The sequence below is a fragment of the Melopsittacus undulatus genome, chromosome 4 (assembly GCF_012275295.1).
Source record: "Melopsittacus undulatus isolate bMelUnd1 chromosome 4, bMelUnd1.mat.Z, whole genome shotgun sequence".
Taxonomy (NCBI): domain Eukaryota; kingdom Metazoa; phylum Chordata; class Aves; order Psittaciformes; family Psittaculidae; genus Melopsittacus; species Melopsittacus undulatus.
The window spans coordinates 17,942,077-17,967,779 of NC_047530.1; the positions used below are offsets into that span (position 1 = coordinate 17,942,077).

The 25,703-nt window shown below is 38.5% G+C and overlaps 1 protein-coding gene across 1 annotated transcript in view; it reads left to right on the forward strand.

Moving 5' to 3' along the window:
• The window catches only part of MNAT1 (MNAT1 component of CDK activating kinase), a 124,521-nt gene that overhangs the window by 57,766 nt on the left and 41,052 nt on the right, over nucleotides 1-25,703 (forward strand). The window contains exon 6 of the mRNA XM_005149622.3: nucleotides 1,226-1,351. Coding sequence (XP_005149679.2) covers nucleotides 1,226-1,351 — 126 coding nt within the window. The remainder of the gene's footprint in view (nucleotides 1-1,225; nucleotides 1,352-25,703) is intronic.

The following is a 25,703-nucleotide window of genomic DNA, read 5'->3' on the forward strand; positions in this document are numbered from 1 at the left end:
GTTGTATTTGTGACTCTGGACCAGATCTTGTTGTATGAAATTTTTTTTTGCTTTTAGCACTTGCAATCTAGCCATAAAACAGAGGGAATGTCACAAAAATTTGAGAGGAAAAGAGGGCTGGAGAGTTATGTGAAAAGTCAGTGTGCAACATGACCATTTTCCATGATCACTTAAGATTTCTGTAGGCTACCATCAACACCAAGGCATCCTGCAGCATTAAAAACTTCCAGCTTCTTACCCTGGAAATGAGTAAATGAAAATTACAGCCCAGTTTATTAAAGCTTGTTTTGTTTTATGAGAAACAAATATGGTTCATAGTTTAATATTAGTTTGGTTCCATGAAACAGAAGTCTGTGTGACATTTGAGGCCTTAGGGATAAAGTACTGCTCTAGAGCAGTCCAGGAAGAATCCATCTGAACTTCTTCCTTGCTCTCAACACTAGGGTCATTCTGGCTAGGAAGTCTCAAGACTTTCAGAGTGTGTGTGCATAATTGCGTTAATTCATTAGAAACTTATTTGGCAGATAATTTTCTGATTCTCTCAAAAACACAGTTGCATATATTATGTTAATAATCAAGCTGTTCTGAGAGCTTAAGTAGTTCACTTGCTTAACTACTCATTTTACTACTTATATATATATATATATATATATATATATATATATTTTAAAATTGGCTGGCTTCCCTAAAAATAAGTTGGTGAAGGAGAAAATAAATATGCTGTTGGTTGCACTTACAATAGTGCCATTGTACAAAGCAGAGCAAGGATTGTTTCCAAATGGCCTCAGGTGAAATATAATGGGAAACAATTTCAAACTGGTCTGAGTTCATTGGTATAAAGAATGTGTCTTAGATAAACATCTGATCCAAGTTATAATACTTGGTATTATTCCTTCTCTGATTAAGTTCTAATTTTTTAAATTTTATTTTAATAAATATAGTTACATTGGCCAGTTGGAATAAGGAGCCTGTTATATTGTCTTTAATGTGGATTCTATAAAAATGGTTGTTTGCAGGTTACACTGATTTATGGGGTTGCTGCAGCTTTTTCTTATTACTGAAAATGATCGTTTTCTGTAAACTGTTACTCATAGAGAGGATACTTTGCATTATGCTGCTCTGCTGGTGATGGCCTTTCAGGCACAGCTTGCAGTTTTGAAAAATATGCAGAGTTAATTAACAGTTTTTGGGTTTAGCATTCAATATTTGTTCCTCATGTTTACAGGAGAAGTCCAATCTTCCTGCTTCATTGCTTTTAGCTCAGCATAAGGACAGATCTACTCAGCTAGAAATGCAAGTGGAAAAACCCAGCCAGGTCAGACCAGTCACGTTTTCCACTGGGATCAAAATGGTAAGTCTTGCTTGTTTGTTTATTTATGTAATTTTTAAATGCTTTTCAAAAGACTGAGGATTTCTTTATATGAAATTTAGAGGTTCCTTAAACCTAAGTTGCATATTATATGAAATAGACTCTTCCAATTAAATATGTAATTATGAATTAATTAAAAAATTTAATCATTCTGCTAGTTAGTATATATGAAATCTTTTCATTGCATAGCTACCAAAAAACAAGCTTTATCTTTATCCCTGCAAGCTAAAATTTTGGAAGTTCCAGGACAGGCTGCACTTTATTCAGATTTACTTTAAGCACTGGAGTAATTTGTGTGTGTGAGACAGGCAACTTCAAAAATGATGCCAAATGGTTAAGGATTCTATTTTCATTGTTATTAGATTCCAGGAATCAACAAGTATTGTTAGTTCTGTGGTGGCAGGTAAAGATCTGTCAGCATTCCTGTTCTTTATCATGACATGGTACAAGTACACATCAGCCTGGCTATGGAAATGTAAAGTTTGGTGGGGTAATGGGGGATGTGAGTGTGAATTACCGGTCTCTTTTGCACTTTACTGTTTTGCTGTTTGTTTTTTTTTTTAAATCTCTGCGGTTTTTTTTTTAGACTTTGTATTCTAGAATTGTAATGGTAAATGATGTCTTGAAAATAACCAACAATATTGACCTTCCTCAACAAACAAAAAAATTCAGCAAAGCAAAAGCCCTTGCATCAAATTAGCCTTCCATCAGTTAATCAACTTACTTTGTCAGGGATGTCTGTGCTGGGTTCATTATCCCCAAAAGATTCACAATGTAGAAGTGCTTGCAATTTTCCCCCCATTCCCTCCTCTACCCCCCTAAGTAGTTCCAGGTTTTGCGAAGTTGTGCAGATTATTTTCTTGTTTTCATGTAGTATAAACTGTATCTTCTTCCTTTTGCTTTTAAAATGTGAGTCTGGGGGATTTTCTGTTCATGTAGGAAAGGTTTGTTGTTCTGTTTAAAACAGTTCTAACTGAATGCCTGTACTTTTTCTTGCTGTTTAAATATATTGTCAGAATTTCTTAAAGCTGTTGGCCTTTCTTCTGGGAAGAAGATTAGTATATACTACATGATGAGGATAATGGAAGTACTTTCTAATGCATCTGTAAATGGATATTAAATGCAGTATGTGTTAATGGTGATTTCAGATCTGTAGCCCTAAATAAACTTAATCCAGGAATGGTGAAAGACTTTGATGAGGAGATTTCTAGATCATGACATTTAACTCTTAATGTTTGGAATAATAGGGGATATTCCAGGTAACTGATTGTTACTTTATCAGTGTTCAGAAAGTTTGAATAGATGCCTAATTTAAGTCCCAGACTAACAAAAAAAACCCCACCCTGACTGACCCCAGTCCTAGATTAAAAAAGAACAAATGATAATAATAAAAAAGAGTAAGTACAGTTAAAAATAAAGTATAGGAATATTTGATGTTAGTTACTACTGTTGATGGAAAATGGATTACATCAAGCAAAACAGACTTTACACTGATAAAATCACAGGTTTTGAGGAAGATGAACATTTTCCTATTTTCTTCATAGGTTGCTTGATTTAGTTATTACATTAGAATTATATAGAAATTACATTACACAATAATAACAATATTGAGATTCTGCAAAATAAATTAAGTGGCTAACTTGTAATTTCTGAAGTAGTTACTTGTTACTGCAGCATGGGAATATTTCTGTGGGTGTTCTGCTAGAATGCAGTTCAGTGTTTTGAAGCAGATGTGGAATTTCTGTGGATGACATGTAAGTTGGCAGTTTACAGGGCTGTTTTGATAAGCTGGCCTCGTTTGAATGAAATATGTTTTAATATGGCTAGATGCAAAATTATAAACAGAAGAGTAAATAACAGGCTCTGTGTAGGGGATTTGGAAGTTTAGCTAAGCAACTTAACCAGTTCGATCCTTAGCCACAGCATGTGTATGTGGGGGCCTTGGGTGTATGAATATTGCAGCAATAACATAAGAAAGGACTTTTCCTTTTGAATGCAATATTGGGAAGACTGATGGACTAGAGAGTTCTGCTGACTACATTTTTGAATACAAAAATCAGAATTCAAAGAGGAGCTACAAAAGTCCATTCAAAGGCAGAAAGATATGCTTTGTACTGTGTTCTCCCTCTTGTTTAAGAGAAAGTTAAGATCATAGAATGATTGACTCAATTTACAGTATGATATGACTCAGTATCAGTAAGTACCTCCTTAATTTAACACAGAACATACCAAATCAATTGCAATTAACAGTAACTAGCAAGAAATCGGTAACCTTAATTAAACACATAGGATCAAGGATACTGAAGGAACAAAAAGACCTGAAGTTCACAATGTTCCACTGGTTAATTGGCTGCACTGTCCAAATTGACTGTGGAATTTAGTGAAATCTCTAATTGACGTTTTCAGGTTTACGACTGGGATGTTCCTTGGAAAGTTACTGTAGTCAAATGCAAATTGTTCGACTCAGAAGAGTTTGCTTTGTAAAAAGCAGTACTGCTTACTATAAGTGATTTGCTGTGGTTGATGATCCCTGGCAGTGTATTCTAGTGACAGTGTAAAGTGAGTTCCCACCTGGGCACCTTATGACATGCTTATTTTCTGGCTTGAGTGTTTTTCTAAAATCCTGAGATGCTCAGTCCATTTCTTTTGCATAGGTGTACACTTGAAATGTGTAGAGCTGTTCCTTCACTGCCCTTCAAGGAAGCAATGCTCTATAGTTGCTTTGGCTTTGTTCCTCTCTAAGCCATGGGGAGTACCAAGAACTTCTTTAAAAATACAGTTCTAATTAATGCTCAGTTTGGTTTGAGTTCTGCAAATTAATTATAGTTCCTGTGAAAAGTCTGCTTTGTGCTCACTGTTACAGTTTTGACAATGCACATTTAAGGAATCACTATGTATGTTCTTCCTGTGTACTTTTATTTTTTCCTAATAGTTTGGCCACTGACCTTTTCTGACAAGTATTTTCCTTAATTTTGTTTCAAAAGATAGAGCCAGCTGAGATGCTGGCTAACCCAAAGCTTGTGTTTACACAAAGGCTATAAGAATCTGCCAGTTGTTGCAATCCATGTTGTTTTTTTTTCTCAGCCTGAACATGAGTGTTTTTCTTCGGATGGTTTTGGTCAAAGATGTTCTTCAGCCTGACTGATTATCGGACATGCTTCTCGGTTTCTGAGCTCAGGCATGCCCATTCTAGTCTCCTAGGGAATGCTCAAGGAAGTGTGCTCATTTAAGGTGTCATATTAGCGTTGTGCGGTTCCTATGCTTGCACGGTGAGGAGGCAGTGTCTTTCATTTGTAAGCTAAGCAAGAGCATCCCCTATAGCACAAGACAATTAGCTCATGGGAATAGGGTGTCCTTCACTTTTCCCTTTGTTTTGGGTTTTTTTTTGTTTGCTCGTTTTTTGTTTCAAGTGGAAGCTGATTTTTCTTCATAGTTTGCTTATTAATTTGTGAATTCCATTTCAGTAAGTTGTCACTTTTGTGCACAAAGCGTGCCTTCCTAATCAATTTGATTTGCCTCTGTAAGTGGTGTGAGAAAGTGTTTCAGAGTTTTCTGTTTATTGTGCTCCTCTTAATGAGAACTCTACTTTGGGCATATCTGAATATTTAAAACAATTATGAAAGCTACTCTCAAATCAGTGTAAAGCTACGAAGGAAACTGCAGCAATAGTTGCTGCAGTTGTGCTAACAGTTGTTGCAGTAGTGCTAAAAATACTATTTTCTGTCAGTGCTTGTGCCTTAGATTTTAGTAGCTGTCAAAAAGAGCAAACCTTGTTGGAGATGAATGATATTTCTAGTATTTATAGGGCTTATCAGGATGTACAAACCAAATCTAAGGTGTGGCAATAGAACTCTTCTGTTTCTTGGTGAATGGAGTTACGATTTCAGATTGTGAGGTGGCTTTAATGTGAAGGTAGTTTTAATGTCTAAAAGAGGTGCTCATATGCATTGCAAACGAATGGCAGTTTGCAAATGTAATAGTAATTTATTTCATTACAGTAATTTAGGGGTTTTAATGTTTCTGGTATTTACAGGACTGTTGGAGCCTTTTGCTGCTTGTGGATCTGTGCTTTACATCACCATTGCGGTTAAGAAAAGCTTTGAAGTGTTGATGTATTTAACTTAAATTAATTGAACTGGGAACATGCAAACCTTTGATACTGTGGCCCAGCTATTTACATGTTTGTAAAAAACATGAACACCTTAGCTGGGCTCAGCTGCGTTTCAAGTTGTATGCCCTGTCCCTTTCCTGTTCTTCGTTTTATAATGTTTCTTGCTCCTTCCCCCAGCCTCCCAGGAGTCTTAGCCTCTAGTGACGGTATTCTTAAAGTAATTTCATGTAGTTAAAAACTTAATTATGTCTAATTGGATTGCCTGAATATGTGGGAAAACAACATAGGTGTCCTCTGGCTGCCACCTCTTGGGAGAGCTTTCCTTTCACATTTTATACCCAAATACCTCTAAACTAATATAATGCATCCCTGACTTCCCAATTTCTGTTACATTTTTTGTTTCCTTAATTAATAATTTTTTGAGTATTAATAGAAATACTAGTGCTTTGTGTTGTACATGCTTCGTCATTACCAAGATGGTTGCCACCCCTCTGAATTTGTGGCTTAAATAGATGTGTCAGGGAGGGAGGGGAACCAGGTGCCCTGAGGGGATGTATTTGCCCAGGATTAGACAGTAGAGCAGCAGCGGAAGGAAGAATAGGATCCAGCCCTACTAAATTCCTAACCTTGTGTCTCTTCCGCTGCGCGGGGCTCCATCTCCTGTCAACAGGACCCCTGAATGGCAGCAAATTAAGAGTGAAATATCTGCTTCAGCTTCTACTTCCGTGTCCAGATCACAGCAGTGGTGTTTACATTTAACTTTCTATGTGTCTGAATATTACTAGGGTTTTATCCCAGTTATTGTAGTTTTCAGGCTATTCGTGAGTAAATGCTGGGGAGAGCAATGTGCAGTCTGAAGCAGTTAAAGCTTGCAGGAGGGAGCAGTCGAATCAATATTTCAGAGGAATGGATCTGTGTCAGACACAGGATGTCTGTGACACTTCAGGAATGCACGCTGCCACTAAGCTGAGCATAACAAGTGTTAGGGAATAGATTTCGTGCAGTGTTACACTTGCAGTATTATTCTAATGGGAAATAATGTTCTTATGTTATGTGGAGCTATTTCTTTTAGAACACTGACCTCATCAGCTCAGGTCAAATTAAGTGTTCTTCATTACTGCCTTTTCCTGCAATATTGCTTCCTGTGCAAACAACTGCTCAGCGGCTGCTCCTGTTTTTCAGTCTGTTTCTTTTATAGCTTGTGGAGCAATTATCCAAAATCCTGTTCCAAATGCAAAATAGTCTGTCAAAATACGTTTTTAATCAGTTGTGCTCCTTCAGAGTTGCTTAGACATATGCCAGGTACCCTGAGGTAAGTGAAGTGTGTATCACACTGTGGTTTAGCTTGTAACTATTCTGCAGCTCCTGAGAGTGCTTTGCCACCCTTTGTGCACGTCTAGGAACTGTTTCAGCCTTGCTTTGCCAGTTCTTACTGCTCTGGTTGGGTTGGTTGGTTTGTTGGTTTTGGTGTGTGTGGCTTTTTATTTGTTTTGTTTTTTTTGTGTTGTGTTGTTTTTTTAAGTGCTTTTAGTACTTGCCTAAAGTTAATAAGTAAACAAAGAAATAAAAGTCAAGCCTATTTCCTTCCTTCACTGTTAGCTCAGCTGGTCTATCTGAAACACTTCAGATGGAATTGATTTCTTTGAGATGTATGCCAGTCTGAGTTTAATTGGTGTTTTGTTTTTAATCTCTATTTGGTTCATACTACACATTTCTCTTGCACGTTTCTTTTTGCAGATGGGTGGAATATATTTCCCTTTTCACAACACTTAATAGTTCAGAATCACAGCAAAATCACAACACTTATTTTCAAGAGGAAGTAGTATGTTTAGGAATTCCTGTTGGAATAGATGTATTTGTTTTAGAAAGGGTGTATGTAAAGGTAAAGTTTTCAGTGGTGATGGGCATTATCTAGACTTCCAGCAGGAGTCTGGCTGAATCCATACTGCGAGGCTGCTGCGCTGCCCTGCAGCCTTGGTGCCTGTGTGTGCGAAGGCTCAGTGCTCAGGCACTGGGGGCTGGGTGTCAGTCCCATGAAGCAGAGTCCATTGCAGAGGAAACCCACATGTGCTCGTGAGAGGGAAGTCTGTACTCTTTTCAGCAGGTCTCTGGATGAAGATGCTGAGAGAACCAGCATTCTTGCCAAGCAGCTTTCCTGTAGTGGAGATTCACAGGGGTGCATATTTGAAAGCAGGTGCATGTAGCCCTCTAACACAGACTCTGCCAGTGGGATTCTGCAGCTGCTAAGTACCTTCTCTTGATTCCTAGTGAGAATATTTATTGCATGTTGCTTTAGCTTTGAAATTCTGTCATCAATAACAATATCTTGTTTTAACAGTAAGCAGTGCATTGATCTGCTACGAAGGATACCGGTTTCTGGAAAGAAAACAAGGAAAAGAAATGGTGGCTGCTGGATCTCCAGCATCTCTGACAGTGAATGTATATGGAATTCACATACATGAATTGCGGGACACCAAAAGTGCTGAATGGTAGCATTTGCATTAGAGGTAACATGCTGGATTTAAACTATGATCCAGAGTCCTGTAATTCACATAGAGCTCACTTAAATCTTACAGGATTATGTATACAATATTATTGCAACTTCCAAGTAGCATGATGGAGGATGATTAACAGTAATAAATATATTTGTCATACTAAATTTCTGGCCAACTATTTAAATAAAGATGTTTTGTTAAGAGTCAAGCACATACATGCAGAACTGTGCTTAAAGTTTTTGAACTCTGGTTTTGAAGTGTATGCCAGACAAACTTTATTTGAGTGATCTATCACTGAATGCTTCCTGTGCACTCCAGCCCACAGACTGAAGTCCCAAACATTTAATTGGGTTCTGGCCTTAGTCAGTAATTACTGTTATATCAAAGTGCATAAACATGAAGCACATTATGTTGACTTCATGATTTTTTTTTTACTAATGTAGGTAAGAAATATTTAGCTTTTTTGTTGTTTTTTTTATGGGGGTGGAAAGCAAAGTAAATTTTACAGTATTTATTATTTCCTCTCCCTTCATTTACACAATGCTGACCTTGGAAAACGAGACTGGATTTTGCAAATGCAGTTCTGTTTCCCTATATCTCTTTGCAGGATTTCTGTTTGGAATGCCTGAGGAAAGATGGCATACTCAAAATTAAGTTGTTTAGTGGACAGACATAATCAGAACTGCTTGAGTCAATTCTGTTTTACGGTTGGGCTCTTTCATACTGCTCTGTTAGAATAAATACTTGTTCATTTGCTTTACGGCTCCTTTACATAGCTAAAGCAGCAGATGAATATAAATACACATATGAATATAAATACAAATTAGGCCCATAAGTTTGCACAGCTGTAATGACTGGAATTCAGTAAATGAATTAGTGCCAACACTGTTAATTGTATGGGGGTTAACAGCAAGACCAATGTACTTGCCAGTGAAGTGGCTGTAGCAGTGGAGCAGATCTATGCTTCAGCTGTTAGTTTTTGGAATGGAACTGGGCATTTGGGGTTTTATGTTTCTTTTATTTTTCTTTTTTTTTTTAAATCTCCTGTTTGATTTATGGAGTTGCTCAAGAGCTTGCCTGAGTCTTTACCATCAAATTTCAGAAGCATATCTGTGTGTCATGCAGTGTGTTCTTTTGGTCCCCTGAAAAGATGCTGCTTAGGCTGAGGCTTACAGGGAGGAGGTTGCTGGCTGGGCTCAGCCAGGCTGCTCCCCATCTGCATGGGAGCAGGCACTGTGACAGGAGCTGGGTTTTAGGTCCTAATGTAGGATGCACAAATTCAGTCCTAAAAAGCAGCTAGACTTGCCACTAGCTGTGATAACACAAAGACATGTTGTAAAGTGATCTAGGGAAAATGCCATTTAGGTCAGCCTGAGATCTTCCTGTTTCTGAGCCTTCTAGCTCTGAATATGCTGTTGCTTGAGTAGGTGTTACTGTGAGCAATAAGGAGAGATCTGACTGAAAGAAAGAAGGTGGCTGAGAGGAGAGTCCAAAAAAACAGCTGGCAGGGAAATAAAGAATAATAAAAAATTTCTCAATCACTGTTTGTTTTGGAAAGATCATGCTTTAAGCACATGGAAATACTTTACACATTTGAGAAGTGCTGACTTCCTACATGCCCTGTGAAGGAACAGCAAATCATTCATATAATGTAAACACATTTATAGATTGTTCCAGTGTAACTTTTTTCAGTGCTGCTGTACTTTTTAACAAGATACAATTTAGTGCATATACGCTCTTTTGATGCTATACCTTGGCTGAGAGTTGCAAACACCATACATATTAGAGTTTGTGCTAAATGAGGAGCGCAAAGTTACTGAACCACATTTTTAATTCAAAAAGTTATTAAATAGTGTTGCTTGATGCACTGCTTAAAGGTAAACATACCAGAAAGTAATGCTGGGGTGAAACAGAAATAAATAGCTTGTCTATAAGTGCGAGTATAAGCAGTCTCATTATGTCTTGATAGAGATGATAAAAAAAAAATAAGAGCAGACAAAGTTCTTCTGTAAGGGTGGAAATTTAAGTCAGGAAAGAAAAATCAATGAAATGAGAACAGCCTTGGTGCCAAGATTGCAGTAGGTATTTGTGGAATTGTATAATCATAGTGCTGGACAGGGTTCTTGAGAGGCCGTGGGGTTCTTCCCCTTGCTGCGAAGCAGAGTCAGGGGTGCTACATGACAGGTACCTGCCAAAATTTCCTGGTCAGCCTCTGGGAGCATTTATTGTTCTTGCTTTTACATATTAGGGGAAACTTAGTAAATGTACATTTCCTTGACAGGAAAGGTAAGGTCATTTGATGTAAGTTTAATTTTCTCAATGTCTAGGTAGGTGCCAAAAGCAGCTTGTTCTCTGCCTCTTTGTAGGAACTTTTGATGTACTTGAAGATGACAGTGGAAAAAGGACTTCACAGAACTAAATATTTTAGAATTTAGATCTTTAGAAAAAAATAGTTCAGATGCCTTTATTGTTACTTAACAATAAAAGCATCTATTTCTTCTACAAATGGTTGATAGACTGTCTCCACTGTACAGGCTAGATGTAAAATGGCATTCATCATCCGGAATGAGGACACTTTAGAGAAGAAAATTCTCCTAAAGAGAGCAATAAGAACATTTAAAGAATTGTAGTAAAAGCAATGAATTATTTGAAGCCATTTAGGCAAGCTAAAGTAGTAATTTTCTGTATGTGCATAGAAGAATGTGTTATCTTTCTGCCGTCATCCTCTTTTCTTAGCACTTCTCTGCAGTTGTGAGAACATTGCATTTTTCTTCTAATCCTTTCTTCTGTTGCTGCTGATCAAAGTAGTTTTGTGTAATTTCTTCATCTTCTCTATTTTCTACCTGGGGAAGAGCTGGTGGCCTGGAATGGCAGAGCTGGGCTAATGGCTTCGCAGATTCCTCTGAGTCAGTGGTCACTTGGGTTGTATCCATCTCTCTGATTTTGAGAGACTTGTTTATGAGGCACATTTGTGCAGACTTACCTCACAGACTAGTTTGATTCCTGGTTATTCCATTTTTCAATGAGCTGGAGTCCATTTTCTGATGTTGTAGAATATATTGACCTTGCAGCATAGCTAGAAGATCAGTCATATGCCTGTATCTTCTTTCTCACCTGTTCTCAGTACCTCCTGCAGACAAATTTTTGGTAAGCACAGGCTGCAGCTGGCTTTTCTGAAACTTGCCAGACTTAAAAAGTCATGCAGGGGAGCCAAGAGGGGGACAAAAGGAATGGCAATAGTGAGAGGTAATCCCTGAAAGAAATGTGGCAGGGATGTTATCAAGTCAGTAGCAGCAGCAGTGGTGTCATGGTGGAGCATGGGTTAAGAACTTGGGGTGGAGAAGCAGGTGCTGCAGGTGAGATGGATGGAGGAAGAGGTGGGAACTTGGATGTGAGGTGCTTTGGAGAGAACATGGGGCACGGGCCATCACTCTGATGGGGGAGATTTGGGGCAGTTTGGCAGAAAGGCAGAAGTGGAATGGGAATTTCTAGGAAGAAGGGCAGAGGGGCTCCTGCATGAGACTGGGAAATAGGGGAGCTCTGGGACAGAAGGATTTAGGGGATTGGGGGTTTTTCTATTCATCTGTTTGGATTGGTTCCTGTGTAAGGAGTCTGGTCTGTGAGGGCAGCAGTGAATGGTGTGTGTACACTTGAGTGGTTTCAAATCTGACCCCTCCACAACTTAAGAAGGGTGTTGGCTGTAGGCAGGGATGTACATGTAAGACTTGTGTTTTCCACTTGTGTTAATCTGTATTACGGTATGTACCAGCCTTGCTAATATATTAATTCTCTACAAGGGAAAGCACTCAGTGTGTTGATTGAGGCCATGCTCTGTGTGTGCATGTGCCGCCTTTCTACACCTTAACTTGTGCCTAAGTGAACACAGTAGATAAATGAATGTTTGCTACAGGGTCTCAGAGGAGTTAGCTTTTGAGTTTTAAAACAGCACATATGTGAAGTAAAAATACATTTACTCTAGTTTTCAACATTCAGTATTTATCAAAGATGCGCTCTTATTGTGCTAGGGTACTTGCAGCAAAAGATACTTGGATCAGAGAGACAATGGTCTGTACCAAGGAGACTTCAGAAGTAATTTTCCTCTAGAATGTTTGTTCAGGTGCAGAGGGTAGGAGAAAGGGATATTGGTTTAGGCAGTTGGCATTGGACATCAGAAGTTGAACTTCTCTATATGTACCTAGTCTGGACTTAGCATGTCAGGCAGGGTGTCGCTGGAAAAGAGTATTGACAGCACTGGCTACTAATGAAAGAGGAATAATCCTCATGAAGAAATGCCTTGGTCTCTGAAAATTTGGCTTATTTTTATTCCTCTTTATTTTTTAAGAAGAAAAATGTGGATAATGTAGTATATCAGAGATTTAGCTATTTTAATTTATTGTTCTGCTTTGCCTGAACATAGCTGCTATACAGGTAACTTGTATTTTGGCAAATAACAAGGCTCAGGTGTAATTTCTGACTTGTTTCAGTTCAGCAGAATGTATGGCAGAGCACTAAAATCCTCTGCCTCTTGCAAAGTGGATAATAGCATGTTAATAGGCTGTATTTTATGTGCCATTTTATGTGCCCTCTTTTTATATAATAGAAAATACGGGCAGATTATTGTGACTGTGAAGAAACCTGCTTTGACTCACTTAGATGTGTGTAGTGGTATGGGCAGGAAATGGAAGGACAGAGAGCACATGTGGAACAGTCTATCTAAATTAGCTGGATGGGGGCCAGAAAACTGGAACTTGCAGCATTTGCAGTGGTTAGTAGAAAATGAAGTGACGGTTTTGTGTAAGAATAATGACTCTTTTATTATTCTGTGACAGTGAGGTAGATCATGCAGGAGACAGATGTGATGTTTGAAGGAGATGCATGTAGAATTGGATGACAGTAGAAAGGTAAGTAGGCTGGAGGGAGGAACAATTTAAAACTGAAGGTTGTGCACAGGAGGGAAGGAGCATATATTTTTAGGTCTGAGGTCCATTCTGTTTCATCTCTTGAAAGAGAGGCAGAAACAAAGAGAACACGGCTGTCTTCTTCAAAGCACAGAAAGAGAATCACAGAAACATGATCCTCTGCAAGATTGTCAGAGGCAGTGCCCAAGTCAACAAGAGCTGCTGGTCTATGCCATGTAGGCTTGCTGACAGATCTAAAAGGCATCAATGTAGGCATCTGATCCTTGCCATCGTTAGGCAGCCTTTGGCACTGGGGCTTAGAGCTCGCCTGCGTTTCTGTAACTGCAGGCACATGTGCATGGCTAACATAAGAAAACCAAGCCACATACATTCAAGGCTATATATAAAGATGGCTGGCTTGTAATGCTTCCCTGTGATAGGCCCTTGGAGTTCAGACAACCAGTGTTTGAATAATCAGTAAGTATTTGAAGAATTTTCAGCCTTTCCACGCAGGTGGCACTTTCTGTAAGAGCGTTATGGTAGTGGCACTGGGAATGCAGCGTTTTCCCATCTTTCATTTGGAGTGGGATTTGAGCCAGATCATGACTGCAGGTTCAGAAAAGGGTTAAACTGGGGAGTTTTATTGTTGGACTTTCCACCAGCCACACATAAACTCTGATATGGGTAGAGTTGGAGAGCTTCTGTGTTGTCTGCTTGATAGAGGAGATCTTGGTATAGATCTTCGACATCCAGATCCTGGTGCTCAAGGTCTGTTGGCACTATCTTGGCTGTGACTGCACAGTAAGGGATTTCCCTTTGTGGTTGTTCCTAGTGAAACATGAAAGAGGGCTTAACTTGAGAGCTGATAGGATGTAGAGGGGACTACAGTGGGAACTTTAAGTTTCCTTAATCTCCACCACGTCAGTTTTCATTTACTCACCTTAATCCATCTCTTTGTGTGATGATGTCTTGAGCTTGAGTTCCTATTTTAATTTATGTAGGATTTGAAGCCTAGATGGCATTAGAGCAAGAATTCATCTCAAATAGGGCAATTCTGAAATCAAGTAAGGCAATTCTGAAATCCGCTTGGAATAAGAGGTAAAAAAAAAAAAAAAGAAAATATGCATATGCTAAAGCCTAATGCAGTATCAGCTTAGTTTCATTGGTAGTGTTGTGTACAGCATCTGCTTTATGCTATTTTTTAATGTGTTTTGTGTCAGGTTAGTTAAGTTAATTTGAAATACAAAATTAAACAGATGTTCCACTTTTAAAATAACAGAAATAGTCTTGAAGACTGCTTTTAAACTCCCTGTAACTCACTCAGGCTGTAACTGAGTTGCCAGATATAACATTGGCACTAAGTCTGTTTATCATCTAATTTAAAAAAAAATGGATTTCTTTTTAAAGGACCCTGAATAAAATATGGTTGGTATCTAGGTTATTTTGTCATGAAGAACAAAGGTAAAAACAGGGAAACCTCTGTCTGCAACTCTGGAGCTGTGGAAGTGCAGTGTGGAGCTGGGAAAGATGGGAGTAGAAGAGTGCATTTTCTTACATCTTTTGTATGGGGAAACTTGCTGTATTGCATTCTGTTGTCTTTGTTTTTGCTGACACAAAAGGAGGAGCAGGAAAGCTAAGGAATGGCTAGCTGAGACTTTTAGGAAGGGGAGAGAGAATTCATACCTGACACCGCCTGTGGGTGACAGGGGTAGACACAGCAGTTCTTTATTTATGCAGTCAGAGGTATGTGTGTGTGCATTGTCAATTGTCTGTGACAGCTGGTGTTGAGGGGAGAGAGCTTTTTAGGGGAATTCAGAGATTTAGATCAGGGAACATTTGCTTCAATCAGAATGCTTCATTTCCGGTTAATACCAAGTGATTGTCAAATAAAGCTAGTTCGAACATGATTTTGGGACTGGATTATCAATGCAGCTTTGGAGGGTTATTTGTTTTGGGTTTCCCAGTTTCTCCAGCAGGGCATATTTTGCTGAAGGATCAATTAGAAAACCCAGAGGAATGTTGTTGATGTGAATGACAGAGTTACTACTCTGACCACTTTGGCAGAGTGACTGAATTTTTTAAAACTGCCTCTTTCACAATTCTTTTATGCTTTTATATTTTTTTTATTCTGTTAACTTTTTTTTTTTAATTACTTGCATAAGAGCATGCAAAGTATTAAGCTAAGACCATGGGAAGTGACTTTGTAAATACTTTCTTATTGTTCTGAAATCTAATTAAAAACTTGCAAACTTCATCATTCATCATTTTACCATAGGAGCGTATTTCTTATGAAGACAGTCTAATATCCTGCAGCAAGTTCATGGCATTACAAGAATAATTAATGGACCCTTTTAGGGCAGTGTGTGTTGCTACAATGTGGAATAATACTTCAGTGTTGTAAGTGAATGGTGTGCTAGGAAACACTAATCCCTCGTGTATAGTAACAGGAAGTATAAATATTACTTATTAATAATAATATAAAACACCTTCGCACACATGCTTTTTTTCTGGGCATTTCTAACTTTTTGTAAACAGTGAATTTTAATTACAGAAAATTGGTGAGAAGCAAGAATGGTTTGTATAATTAAGAAGATCTGCTTATTTAAAAGCTTTCAGAAATTCTAAGAGATGGAACTTAGCTGCATGAGAGGGATGAATGTTGTGCAATAATGCCCCTTCATTCCCCTTTCATAATAAATCTCTGCAGAGTATTCATCTAAAGGGCTGAATGCCAAAAAGAACAGGTTCGACTTGTCTGTGAGGATTTACACCACAGTAAAATGCACAACTGCTTTTGTAGAGGTCATTGTGAAGGTCACGGAGCCAGCATGCGGCACTGAATGGGAGCAGCCTGTAACAATGGTGTGAGAGGTTGGACTGGGTGAAATCAGTATTTAAAACCTCATATGAATAAGCTGGAATCATTAAAGCACATGATTTCAAAGCTCGTATGTTGTTTTGCAAGAAATGTATGGTCTCTTTTCCAGAAGTTTACATCACATACCCTCTGTTGAATGTCCCTTCTGGGTCAAAATGCAAGAGTGTGCTCGATTCTTGACCATTAACATTGATATAACTTAGCATGTCTAATATAAACACCCTCAAACCATTAACGATTGCCTCTACCCAGTTTTTAAAAACCCCTCACTGATACTGAAGTGGATTTAATTACCTGTAATTTGGCACACCTATTTTTACAAGTGAGGTCTGAGTTTGACCACAGGGTCACTATGTCTTTAAAAATAAAAGATGATCATTTCCAATGGCAACCAGCCATCAGTGGGGTTTAGTGCAGAGATTAATTAGTAAACTTTGGAATGCGCTACAACAAATGCAGCTGATTGGCAATAGCATGTGGAGCAGCAACTGGTGGAAAGCTACTGCTGCTGAGCAGCAGAGCTATTTCCAAAAAGTCTTAAGAGTTGCCGTGATGTACTATGCTTTAAATGGCACTGTGCTGATTGCATCAAACCACCAGTTTTCTATTTGTGCAGTTTAGTAAGCGCACAAATTAAAGAAATTGGATGTGCATTTGGAAAGAAAGTGAGCTGTCTTTTATTGTTTTGATGTGATTAGGTGCATCCCATCAATAGACAGTGATGGTGCCCTTGAACATGAGTTTACAGAGGATTGTGGTTTGTCTGCAGTGTGGTTTGCAATTTTAACTAGGAGGACAAGTATCAATGGTGCTGTAGAATGTTGGGGTAGGAACTGTTTGAAAAAGATGCTGCAGTAAATATGATTTGATTCAATAGCTGTTGCAGTAAACAATTTCTTATAATTATAGCCTACTTTTAAAATTTATGTAGATTACTGAGTGTATGTGCTTGCATGATTTATAATTGCTTGCTGACTTACTTTTAAGGTTTTAAATACATTAATTAGAGAAATTTGGAAGCATCCTATGTAAATTAGCTTTCTAAGGTTGCCTTTTCTATTTGGTATGAGTAATGGATCCCATTACGTATCGTCCCTAGTGGGACTATTTTCTCAATTTGTGTAGGCCACGGGACTGGGGCCCAGATAGTAAAATTAAGATGATTTATGTAATAAGTAGCTACTTTTGAGAGCTGACTTGGAAGCCCTATATACTTTTTAAAATCTCTTTTAATATTATTGTATTAGTCTCTTGATGCCCACCTTCAATTAGAGGTATGGTCAAGCATCCATTTAAATCAGTAAAAAAAACCACCTCACACCAATGTCAGTGGGTCTTTGCTTAAGAAACAGCCCATACAACTTGACTAGCATGGTAAAGTTCATTTTACTATATGTATCCTGAGTATTTAGTGAAAGGCTGCCCTTGTAGACTGATTAATGGTATTGCTGAAATAGTCATATGAAATTTTTGATGTAAAATGGGCTGAGGTGCTTGATCTCATAAGATATGGATCATCCTGGCTTTGACCCAGAAAACCCTTAAGCATGTGCTTTTGAATTAAGTAAGCTGTAGTCCTCTTGTTTTAACTCTCAGCTCTGTTACTTTGTTGCATTTCAGTCTTTAGGACACATTGATGTATTATGGTAGATCTGTGGACCAGGCAATAGAATATGATGGTGTCTTACCTGGTTGTGAGTTGCTTGACTTCTGAGCTGTTAGAACGGTCTACAGAAGGACGAGGAACAGAGACCATAGCTGTAGGGGTGCTGGTTGTTTCTCTGGAGGCCTGTTTCTGCAAGCCTCTGCTTCCTAGACGGTTGTGTTTATTGCCATAGGTAATTGCAGTGAAGCGGATGGGCTCAGTTTACACTGTCAGGTTTAGGCTTGCTCTGGCTTTGTTGGACTGGACTTGCAGGCCATACTCCAGACAAAATAATTAGTGACTGCTCCTCTGACTTTGCGAGGTTCTTTGTGTGCTTAAAGCTGTGTAGTTTTCTAAGGTGAATCAGTGTTGCTGAATCTGGGTCTAAGCCCCCAATAAATATGATAAAATTTTCTGATAACAAATAGATTTGTTAGCCTTTACATGAATCCTCCGTGAAGCATGCGCACAGGGTCTTGCAAAACATTCAAACTGTCAGCACTTGGGAAAGAAAAGACAAAAACCTGTTATTATATCGTATGTATTCTACAGTTTCTGATTTGCTCTCCTTGATTAGAGTGATAAAGTATCAGTTACTCCTACATGTGTTTCATCTGAAGTGGAACAGTGATGCAGATGCACAGTAGCTCAGTGTTGTTGGATGGATGGCTTCCAGGTAGATGGAGGCTTGGGCTAACTGGCCTAGAAGGCAATTCCCTGTGGTCAGTCAAAAATCAGCACTTGCTGGTGAGTCTTGAAGTATGTGTGTGCATGCTGAGTCAGTCTCCTATACCTGGATGATTGTACCACAGATTAGACTCAAAAGGCTTGGCAAATCCTATTTGTGTGGGAAGCTTAAGCGCAAAAACTTGTCTAATTTGCTTTATTTACATCAATATAATCCTGCTTGAGGCCTTTTGGAAAGCACATCTAAGTGAACAGTGTTCTAAGTTCTGTGTCTTTCGTGTTCACAATAAAAGCTAGTTTCATTTGAAAAGAGTGTGCTTATGGTTTCCTTCTACAAACTTTTGATATATTAAATGTGGAAGAACTCAGTTCTCCTGCATGCACACATTGTCTTTTGTGAAATGTGTACTTAAAAGATTTAATATCTTCAGGTTTGCTTTATGATCAGCAGTTCTTTGAACTTGTAAGCAAGAAAGTGTGGATAACTTCAAATATCTATCTGAAGTCTGATTCTAAGGAATGCTTATGTTGTTTTTGACCTTATAATGCGAAGTTTGATTTCTTTCTCAAAGTTGCAGTATTCTTGTAGAAATGTAAATACAGTCTGAATTTTTTCTAGGTAACTTTTAAATATGTTCTGTCTTAACGACAGGGACTTTATTCCAGAGATCCTGGATATTCAAACCATGGAAACATACTTCTGTTCATAAGGGCCCAGATTTAGTAGCTGATGTCTAAATTGGGCAAGCTCATTTGCATGTGCTTTCGTTCAGGAGATACTGTGCTGGTTTAGACTCAAATACAACAATTTTTGGTAATTGTGAAGCTTCATTGAATAGAGAAGGGCTAAGGGTGGAAGCTGAGTGAAATGATTTAGAGTTTTATATAGGCACATAAAGCTGTAAGTTGTCTCGTTGTGTTTCGTTTTGGAAAGCACTTATTAACTGCTTTGACATCTCGCTTTTATTCTTGCACATCTGCTTTAGATTGTTTGCCATAAAAGTGTAGGAATTAATCTTGCCCTCGTTTTTGTTATTGCTACCAGAAACCAAACTATTTTTATTACTACTTGTATAAGGATTTGGACCCTGAACTGTTTTCAGAGTTGAGGAGCAAGTGAGTTTGTATTAAATTTTTTCCTCTCCCTCACATTCACTCCAAGCTTACAGGTAAAGTTAATTAAATTTGAGTTTTTAAGTGCACAAAGATGTTAGGCATGGCTTGTTAAACTCTGTAGTAAGTGCTACTTTGCTTTATTTGGTCCAATATTGAAAATTTGAAGGAAATTCAAATGATCAGCTAACGTTAGTTTGTTTCTCAGTTCAGCAGCTGCCCTGAGCCAGGGTAAGATATTTGCATCATCTGTGGAGAGCTAGAGCTTAGTACATATTTTACTATATGGAAAAAATATATGAAAGTCAAAGAAGTGAAAAGCTTGCTGCATGTTTATTCCTTTGATTAACAAATGTTCTTAATACTGGTTCTTGGGGTTTCCTTTTTTTCCTGTTTATTTCCCAAGAAGCAGTAAGTAGTGGTGGCATGCGATGTCAAGTGTAAGCAGACTGCATTTGAGTGCTTTCTTTCCCTGTGTTGTGTATTATTAAATTTCAGGGCATTCTGCTGGTGTGGGTTCATCCAGTCCTTATGTCAGAGCATGCAGGAATCTTCCTTTCTACAATGGACGTCTTGTTTTTAAGGCAAAACTGTCTTGTTATAAGCCTATAGCAGGAAATACTTAGGCAGCTTCTGAGTTGCTCGAAATCTGATGTTTGTGATGCAGTTGCTGTCACAGCAGTCTCCTCTTTCAGAATCTGTGGCGACACTTGGATTTTTTTTTTTGTTTGAACACAAGTGTTTTAGCAAAAAAGTTCACAAAGGAGCCAGTGAACAAGATAAAACAGATGAGGCATCTCTTTATTTTATAAATAGATAAATAGGATTTTTCTGAGACTAAGTGAAATCACTGTGTGATTTTATCATTGTTTTGCTGCCAGGTTCTGTTTGTTGAAGCAAGGTTGTAGGTTTTTCATGGCAGGAACTGTTCCTTTTTCTTTGTACTAAGGATGTCTTAGATGTTTCTGGTTATTGTGCTTCAAGGAGTTAAAAAGCTGCAGCTACTGAAACCAGTGTAATGCAGTGTGTTAGTTCTTGGGTACATGGAGGCGCTTTTTGCAACACTCTCGGGATCCGCCAGAGCTTACAAATAGGTTTCTGATCCCCTGAAGTTCTGTGAATCCTGTCCAAAGTACTGCTAAATTTGAGGTGCCATTTGAAGTGTACACAGCTTTAAAAGCTGTCATGTGCCTGTATTTCAGATTGAGGCTTCATTTTGATATAGCCATGTAAAACACAGGTGGAAACTTGCACAGAAAGAAACTAAACCTCTCTGGAAGGACAAAAGAGTATATTTTGTGCAGATTAAAAATGCAGTTGCTTCTGCCCCTAGAAACTTTTTGTTTAGTTTAACAAAATTAATGTGCATTTTCAGAGCAGCGCCATGAACCATGTGTTCGGTTTGCAGTATGTCTCTTCCTGCCCTGAGAATATTGACTAATGTGTACTTGTGCACTCTTCATGCAAATCAGTGGAAAAAAGGCTATAAATAAACTACTTTCCACTTTTAACAGAAAATAGTAATTTCTAAATATATAACTAATAGGTTTCAGTGTTCATTTAAAATTTGTAGTAAATGTAGTCTACAAGTATAGACAAGTATATGAAGATGCATCTCATACTACTAATGTCTGATGACACTTTCTTAATTTTCTTTAGACTTCAATTTTTTTAAAATGCCTCCTTTTCATTTTTTTTTGCCTGTTTCTAATTATTTACTCTGCTATTCTCCCTGTTTTTCCTATTCCATGATTTTGCTTTCATCTGCCTTTTTTGTCCTTTTTCTCCATATTTTATTCCCGGTTTTGTCCATGTTGCTGTAAAAACTAACATGCTTGCTTTTGCAGACAGTTATCAACTGTTAGCAGTCTCTCCTTAAAATCTAGCTATTCATGGAATCTCACTTTATTTCTTTCTGTTATCAGCCAGACATAAGCCATGTTGAATGAGATGTTCTCCATCTTTATCAACATTTATTTGGGTCGAGGCTGTATGCTCAGTAAAGCAGGGAGTATGTCTCCTGACTTTCACTCACTCACACACACACACAGAGTTTCTCATCTTCTATAGACTGAGGTCAGCTTTCCATTTGTTTTTTTTGTTTTAGCAGTCTTTCTTTTTAAAACATCCATTGGACTCTGCATTCCTTAAAAAATAAGTTGTATACCTGTGGCTGTTTGCATGTGGGGAAGCTGATTTTGAGAATCCAAGGAAAGAGCAGACAGTGGAGTACAGCAATGTAGGGATCTGTGAGCTTCTGCTAATAAAGCAGATAATTTTTGCAGGTTCCACTGTTTTTTCAGGAAATCCTAAGTAATTTTCTTTGTCATGGAGGGCTCTTATCAGCATAATACTCAGTTTTTCTGCAATAAAAGGAGCACCAGTAGATTCAGCTGTACCAAGACTTAAACAATTGCTGCTGGTGGGCAAGCAATTGCTGTGCTCTGACCTCCACTGCTGTGTCTGTCCCTCTCCTAATGTTATGTATCATGACAAAGTAGCATTTGCCAAACTGATTTCTATGTCACAATAGAAAAATTAGGCCCGTAATGTGGGTATTTAAAACAATATTTTAAAGCTTTTAATCCTGTAATTACACTGGCTACTGTGGAGCTTGGGTTTTGTTGATAGCTAAATCAAAATGATGGAGGCTCCAGAAGTCTGATGGTAAAAATGGAATAAAAGTTTGCTTAATTCTGCTTAATGTTGTATTGCTAACATAGCACATTGGGAATTAGCACTAGGTTTGTGTTCCATAGTGCTGTGTAACAAACTCAACAGAACATTGAGTTGAAGTCACCTGTAGTGAAATGTTCTCTCTGAAAAATGGGAAGAACCTGTGGTTGTACCCTGAGAAGGGCAATGCCAAGCCCTGGGAGAGCCACAGTAGGAGGAAAAAAGCGAGATCTGATAGTGGGGTTTGCAGATGCAGTTGGCACTCCTGGTGTGTCTGAATACCACATAGCAGCCAGTTCATGGCATGTCTCTTCAATATACCTAAAAGTGAGCAAACCGTGCATGCAGGGTAGAAGTCTTGGCAACCAGAGCAAAAGGTGCAGAAGCAGTTGAATTCCTGCATGCAGCACAATGAATCACACAGAAGTTGTAAGCGCTTAGGAGCTGAGACTGAATTGGTAGCACAATTGAGAAATGAGTGCAAAAAACCAGGAGGGGTGACCTGTGGGTTTGTTAGTTACATGAAGATGCTGTTCTGTTTTATTTCTTTGTTTCCAAAAATGATGCTGTCCTGTGTTCTGGGCTGCCCTTTGAACAGTGCTGGAAATTTTGAGGAAGGCTTGGCAGTTCCTGCCAGAACTATGGAGTCTCCACTAAAAACAAGCAAGTGACTCGTTGCAGCAAACATCCAGGCTATCCCCTGAATCCTAACTGGGCTTCAGCAGCCGGTGCTGGAGAGGACAGTACCAAATAGGCGCTGTGATGCATTGATGTGAAGAAAAGGGCACCGGGCTTTTCTGTGAAGAGAGTAGTCACTAAATCCTGGTACTGGCGCTGACCCAGAAGAATTGTATTTCAGTATGTTAGATGGACATGGGCTTTCTTCCGAGAGATTAGAGAAATGGGGCTTTTTGGCAGGAGCTTAAAGATAAGTCTTGTCAGGTAATTACTTCTGTCAGAAAGTGGTAAAGGAAAGTTTGGAAGCAAGTAGAACTCATGGTGTGATTTAACCCATTTTGCTCCATGGTTAATTTCCCTGGTACCCGTTTGTGTGTAACAAATCCCACATATGTGATCGCCTTTGTTAATAGCTTCTTGAGTGGTGTTGATCTCTTGCTTTGTTCTGCCATTCCTAAAGAAAGCACATTTTAAAAATCTGTTCTGGCATTTAGAAATCAAATTAAGTTACTGTGGAGGGGAAAGAAAAAGTCCAAATACAGTCATATTCTTACTTGGCATCTGAAATCATCTACCCCAGAGAGAAGGCAGGAGGGTGGCCATCTTGTATCTCTTGTCCTGATAAGTATGATTAGATTCTGTTTTTGAGAACAACAGAAAAACTTACTTTGATTTTGTTGGTTTCTATTAGATCATTTGTTCTCTTTCTGTTTCACTGCTGGGATATCCCCATAGCACTTTGCATTAATTGAGTAAAGAAATTAGATTTGTTCTTGATTTTCAAGAGCAGAAGAAAAAGCAGTTGGTTTCAGATGTTTGTCTTTGGAAAAGCCTCACTGGCATAGGAATTTTAGGCTAAGGAATGGAATTATGCATTTTAGTTTGACATTCTTCATGTTTATTTAAAAAAGCTGTGGAAGACAGGCAGGGTAGAGGTTAAAATAATATTAACTGAGCCCTCCAAATCTATCAGTTTCGTTCTCCTTTTCCTGAGTGTTACTGTAGTCAAAGTAAGTAGTTAATCAGAATCAGAAAGCCATATTAGCATTGCTGACATGGATTTGCCAGTAGTGAACTGGGAGAGTAGAAACTGGAGGAAAAAAAATCTATGCAAAACAGCCCAGCTTTTGGCTCAGAACACATTGCCTAAGCTATTTGCGTTAATATTGTTCTGTAAGAAATTCCGTTAACACATGATCTTTCCAAAACCTGTGTTCAGTTGTGAACTTAACAGTAAAATAGTTTCCTAAGACTGCTTATACTGAAAAATTCAAAGAACTCATAATAACTGTTTTAACATTCACTTGAAAGCATTTGGATAATTACACCCTTAGATGATGGCATATCAAAAAGGGGTTGGTTAACCTTTCTGTTGTGTCACATACAGTTGAAGTGATGCTCAGCATGTGTTTTAGCAGTGTCATGCCCTGGCATCCCATGGTGCTTCGGCTTCTTTCTGACTAGCCATGTGCTTCTTACACCAGGCAGTGTAAGAGTTAAATGAAAAGAGCATTGCTGCAAACTGGCTTAAAAAGACATAGTACGTAAATATTACTATTTCTGTTATCTGACTTGTGCTGTGTTCTGGTAGTGTGGTGATAGCAGACCTGAGCAAGTTCCTAAGCAGAGAGAAATTAAAAAAACAGAAAGTTTGGCTACATCATCTAGTCCAGCTGCTTCTAGTACAGAAACATGCTTTGTCTGTACAAGTTTTACTGACCCCAGTCTCTGGCTTCTGTCTCTTGCCTGGGGATGTTTTTGTGGCATAGCTGTTCCTCCTCTTTCCTCCAGTAGTGCATTTTTGGTGTCAGTCTCCTTTCTCCTCCTCCTTGGCACTTGAGAGATTTCTGAGAAGACTGTCAGTTGTTATTTCTTTTTGCTGCTGAGGGAAGGAGGTGAAGGAAGGCAATGTCATTTTGGAAGCAGGGAAAAGGAGAGACGACAGGAGGGGAAGAAGTGTGAATGCTGCACCTTGCTATGTTATTTCTGGACTCTTGTGTGCTAAAATAACCTCTTTCTGCTAGCAGGCAAATACTGATATACCCGCATTTGCCAAGAGTTCTTCCCCCAGACCCCTGTGTGGAAACTGCTCAGATACACTGTAAATTTGATGCTCTAATAGCTGCAACTTTTCCTAAAAGGACATAGATTTTCTTTAAAATTAACTCCTTGTTGCTGCAAGAGCAGCTCTTTGTGTATAATCCATAGCTTTTTTTTTGTTCAGTGCCATGTTATATCACAGTCTGAAACAAAAATTATCTGCTGCTTTTGTTTCTTATTACTTAAACTGAGAGGCATCTCAAACAGTATACCTAGGATAGTGTAAAATAAGCCAGTCAATTTTATTTCTAATGCAAAGACATTAAAGGGTATGTATGTTAAATAATCCTCTATTTCTCTCATCTAAAACCATGCAGTACGTGAATGGAAAGTCATTTGCTTACAAATCCATTGCTGTGCAGTCTTTGCATAAACAAAGTCATAAGGATAAGCAAATGCCTGCCTTCTAATTAGCAGTGTGTTTTGTGGTTCCATACATTCCAAAATGTAATGGACAGCTATGCTGCTTAAAATAATCAAAGAGAAAAAAGTTGTATGCCACTAAGATAGGGGTGGGAAGGACAGGAGGCAGGAAAATCTGTTGTCTGTGTTCTTGGAGGCCTTTTCTGTCTCCATTTGGATACTGTCAGCTTCTTTTACACAAACATTACCGCATCTAAGGGGAATTAAAAGTACTTACCCATGACCACAAAGTCAAATCTTAGGTTTGTCAGGAGAAAGCAATGCAAAAGCAGGATCTTGGACCCACTGCTTTCATTTTGGTTTTAACATGCTGATAAATGCTTCCTAGTGTTGGGAAGAGGTAGGGCTGGCTGTCTAGGTGGAATACAGGAAATTTTAACATCTTACCTCATAGGTGTGGTCTTTAGATCTGTAAAAGTGCTGTGTTAAGTCCTAAGTAACAGAACTGTCTCCTGTGATGTCTCTACAGCTACACAACTTCCCTTTTATACCAGTCTTCTATGAAATGGGCTAGGGACTGCTCAGGACAGAGGCAAAACCAATGTGTTAATTGGTCAGATAGCTTTTAACTGAGATAATATTGGTCAAACTGAGCCTTTTAACTTCAACAAGAGTTTTTATAAATGCACC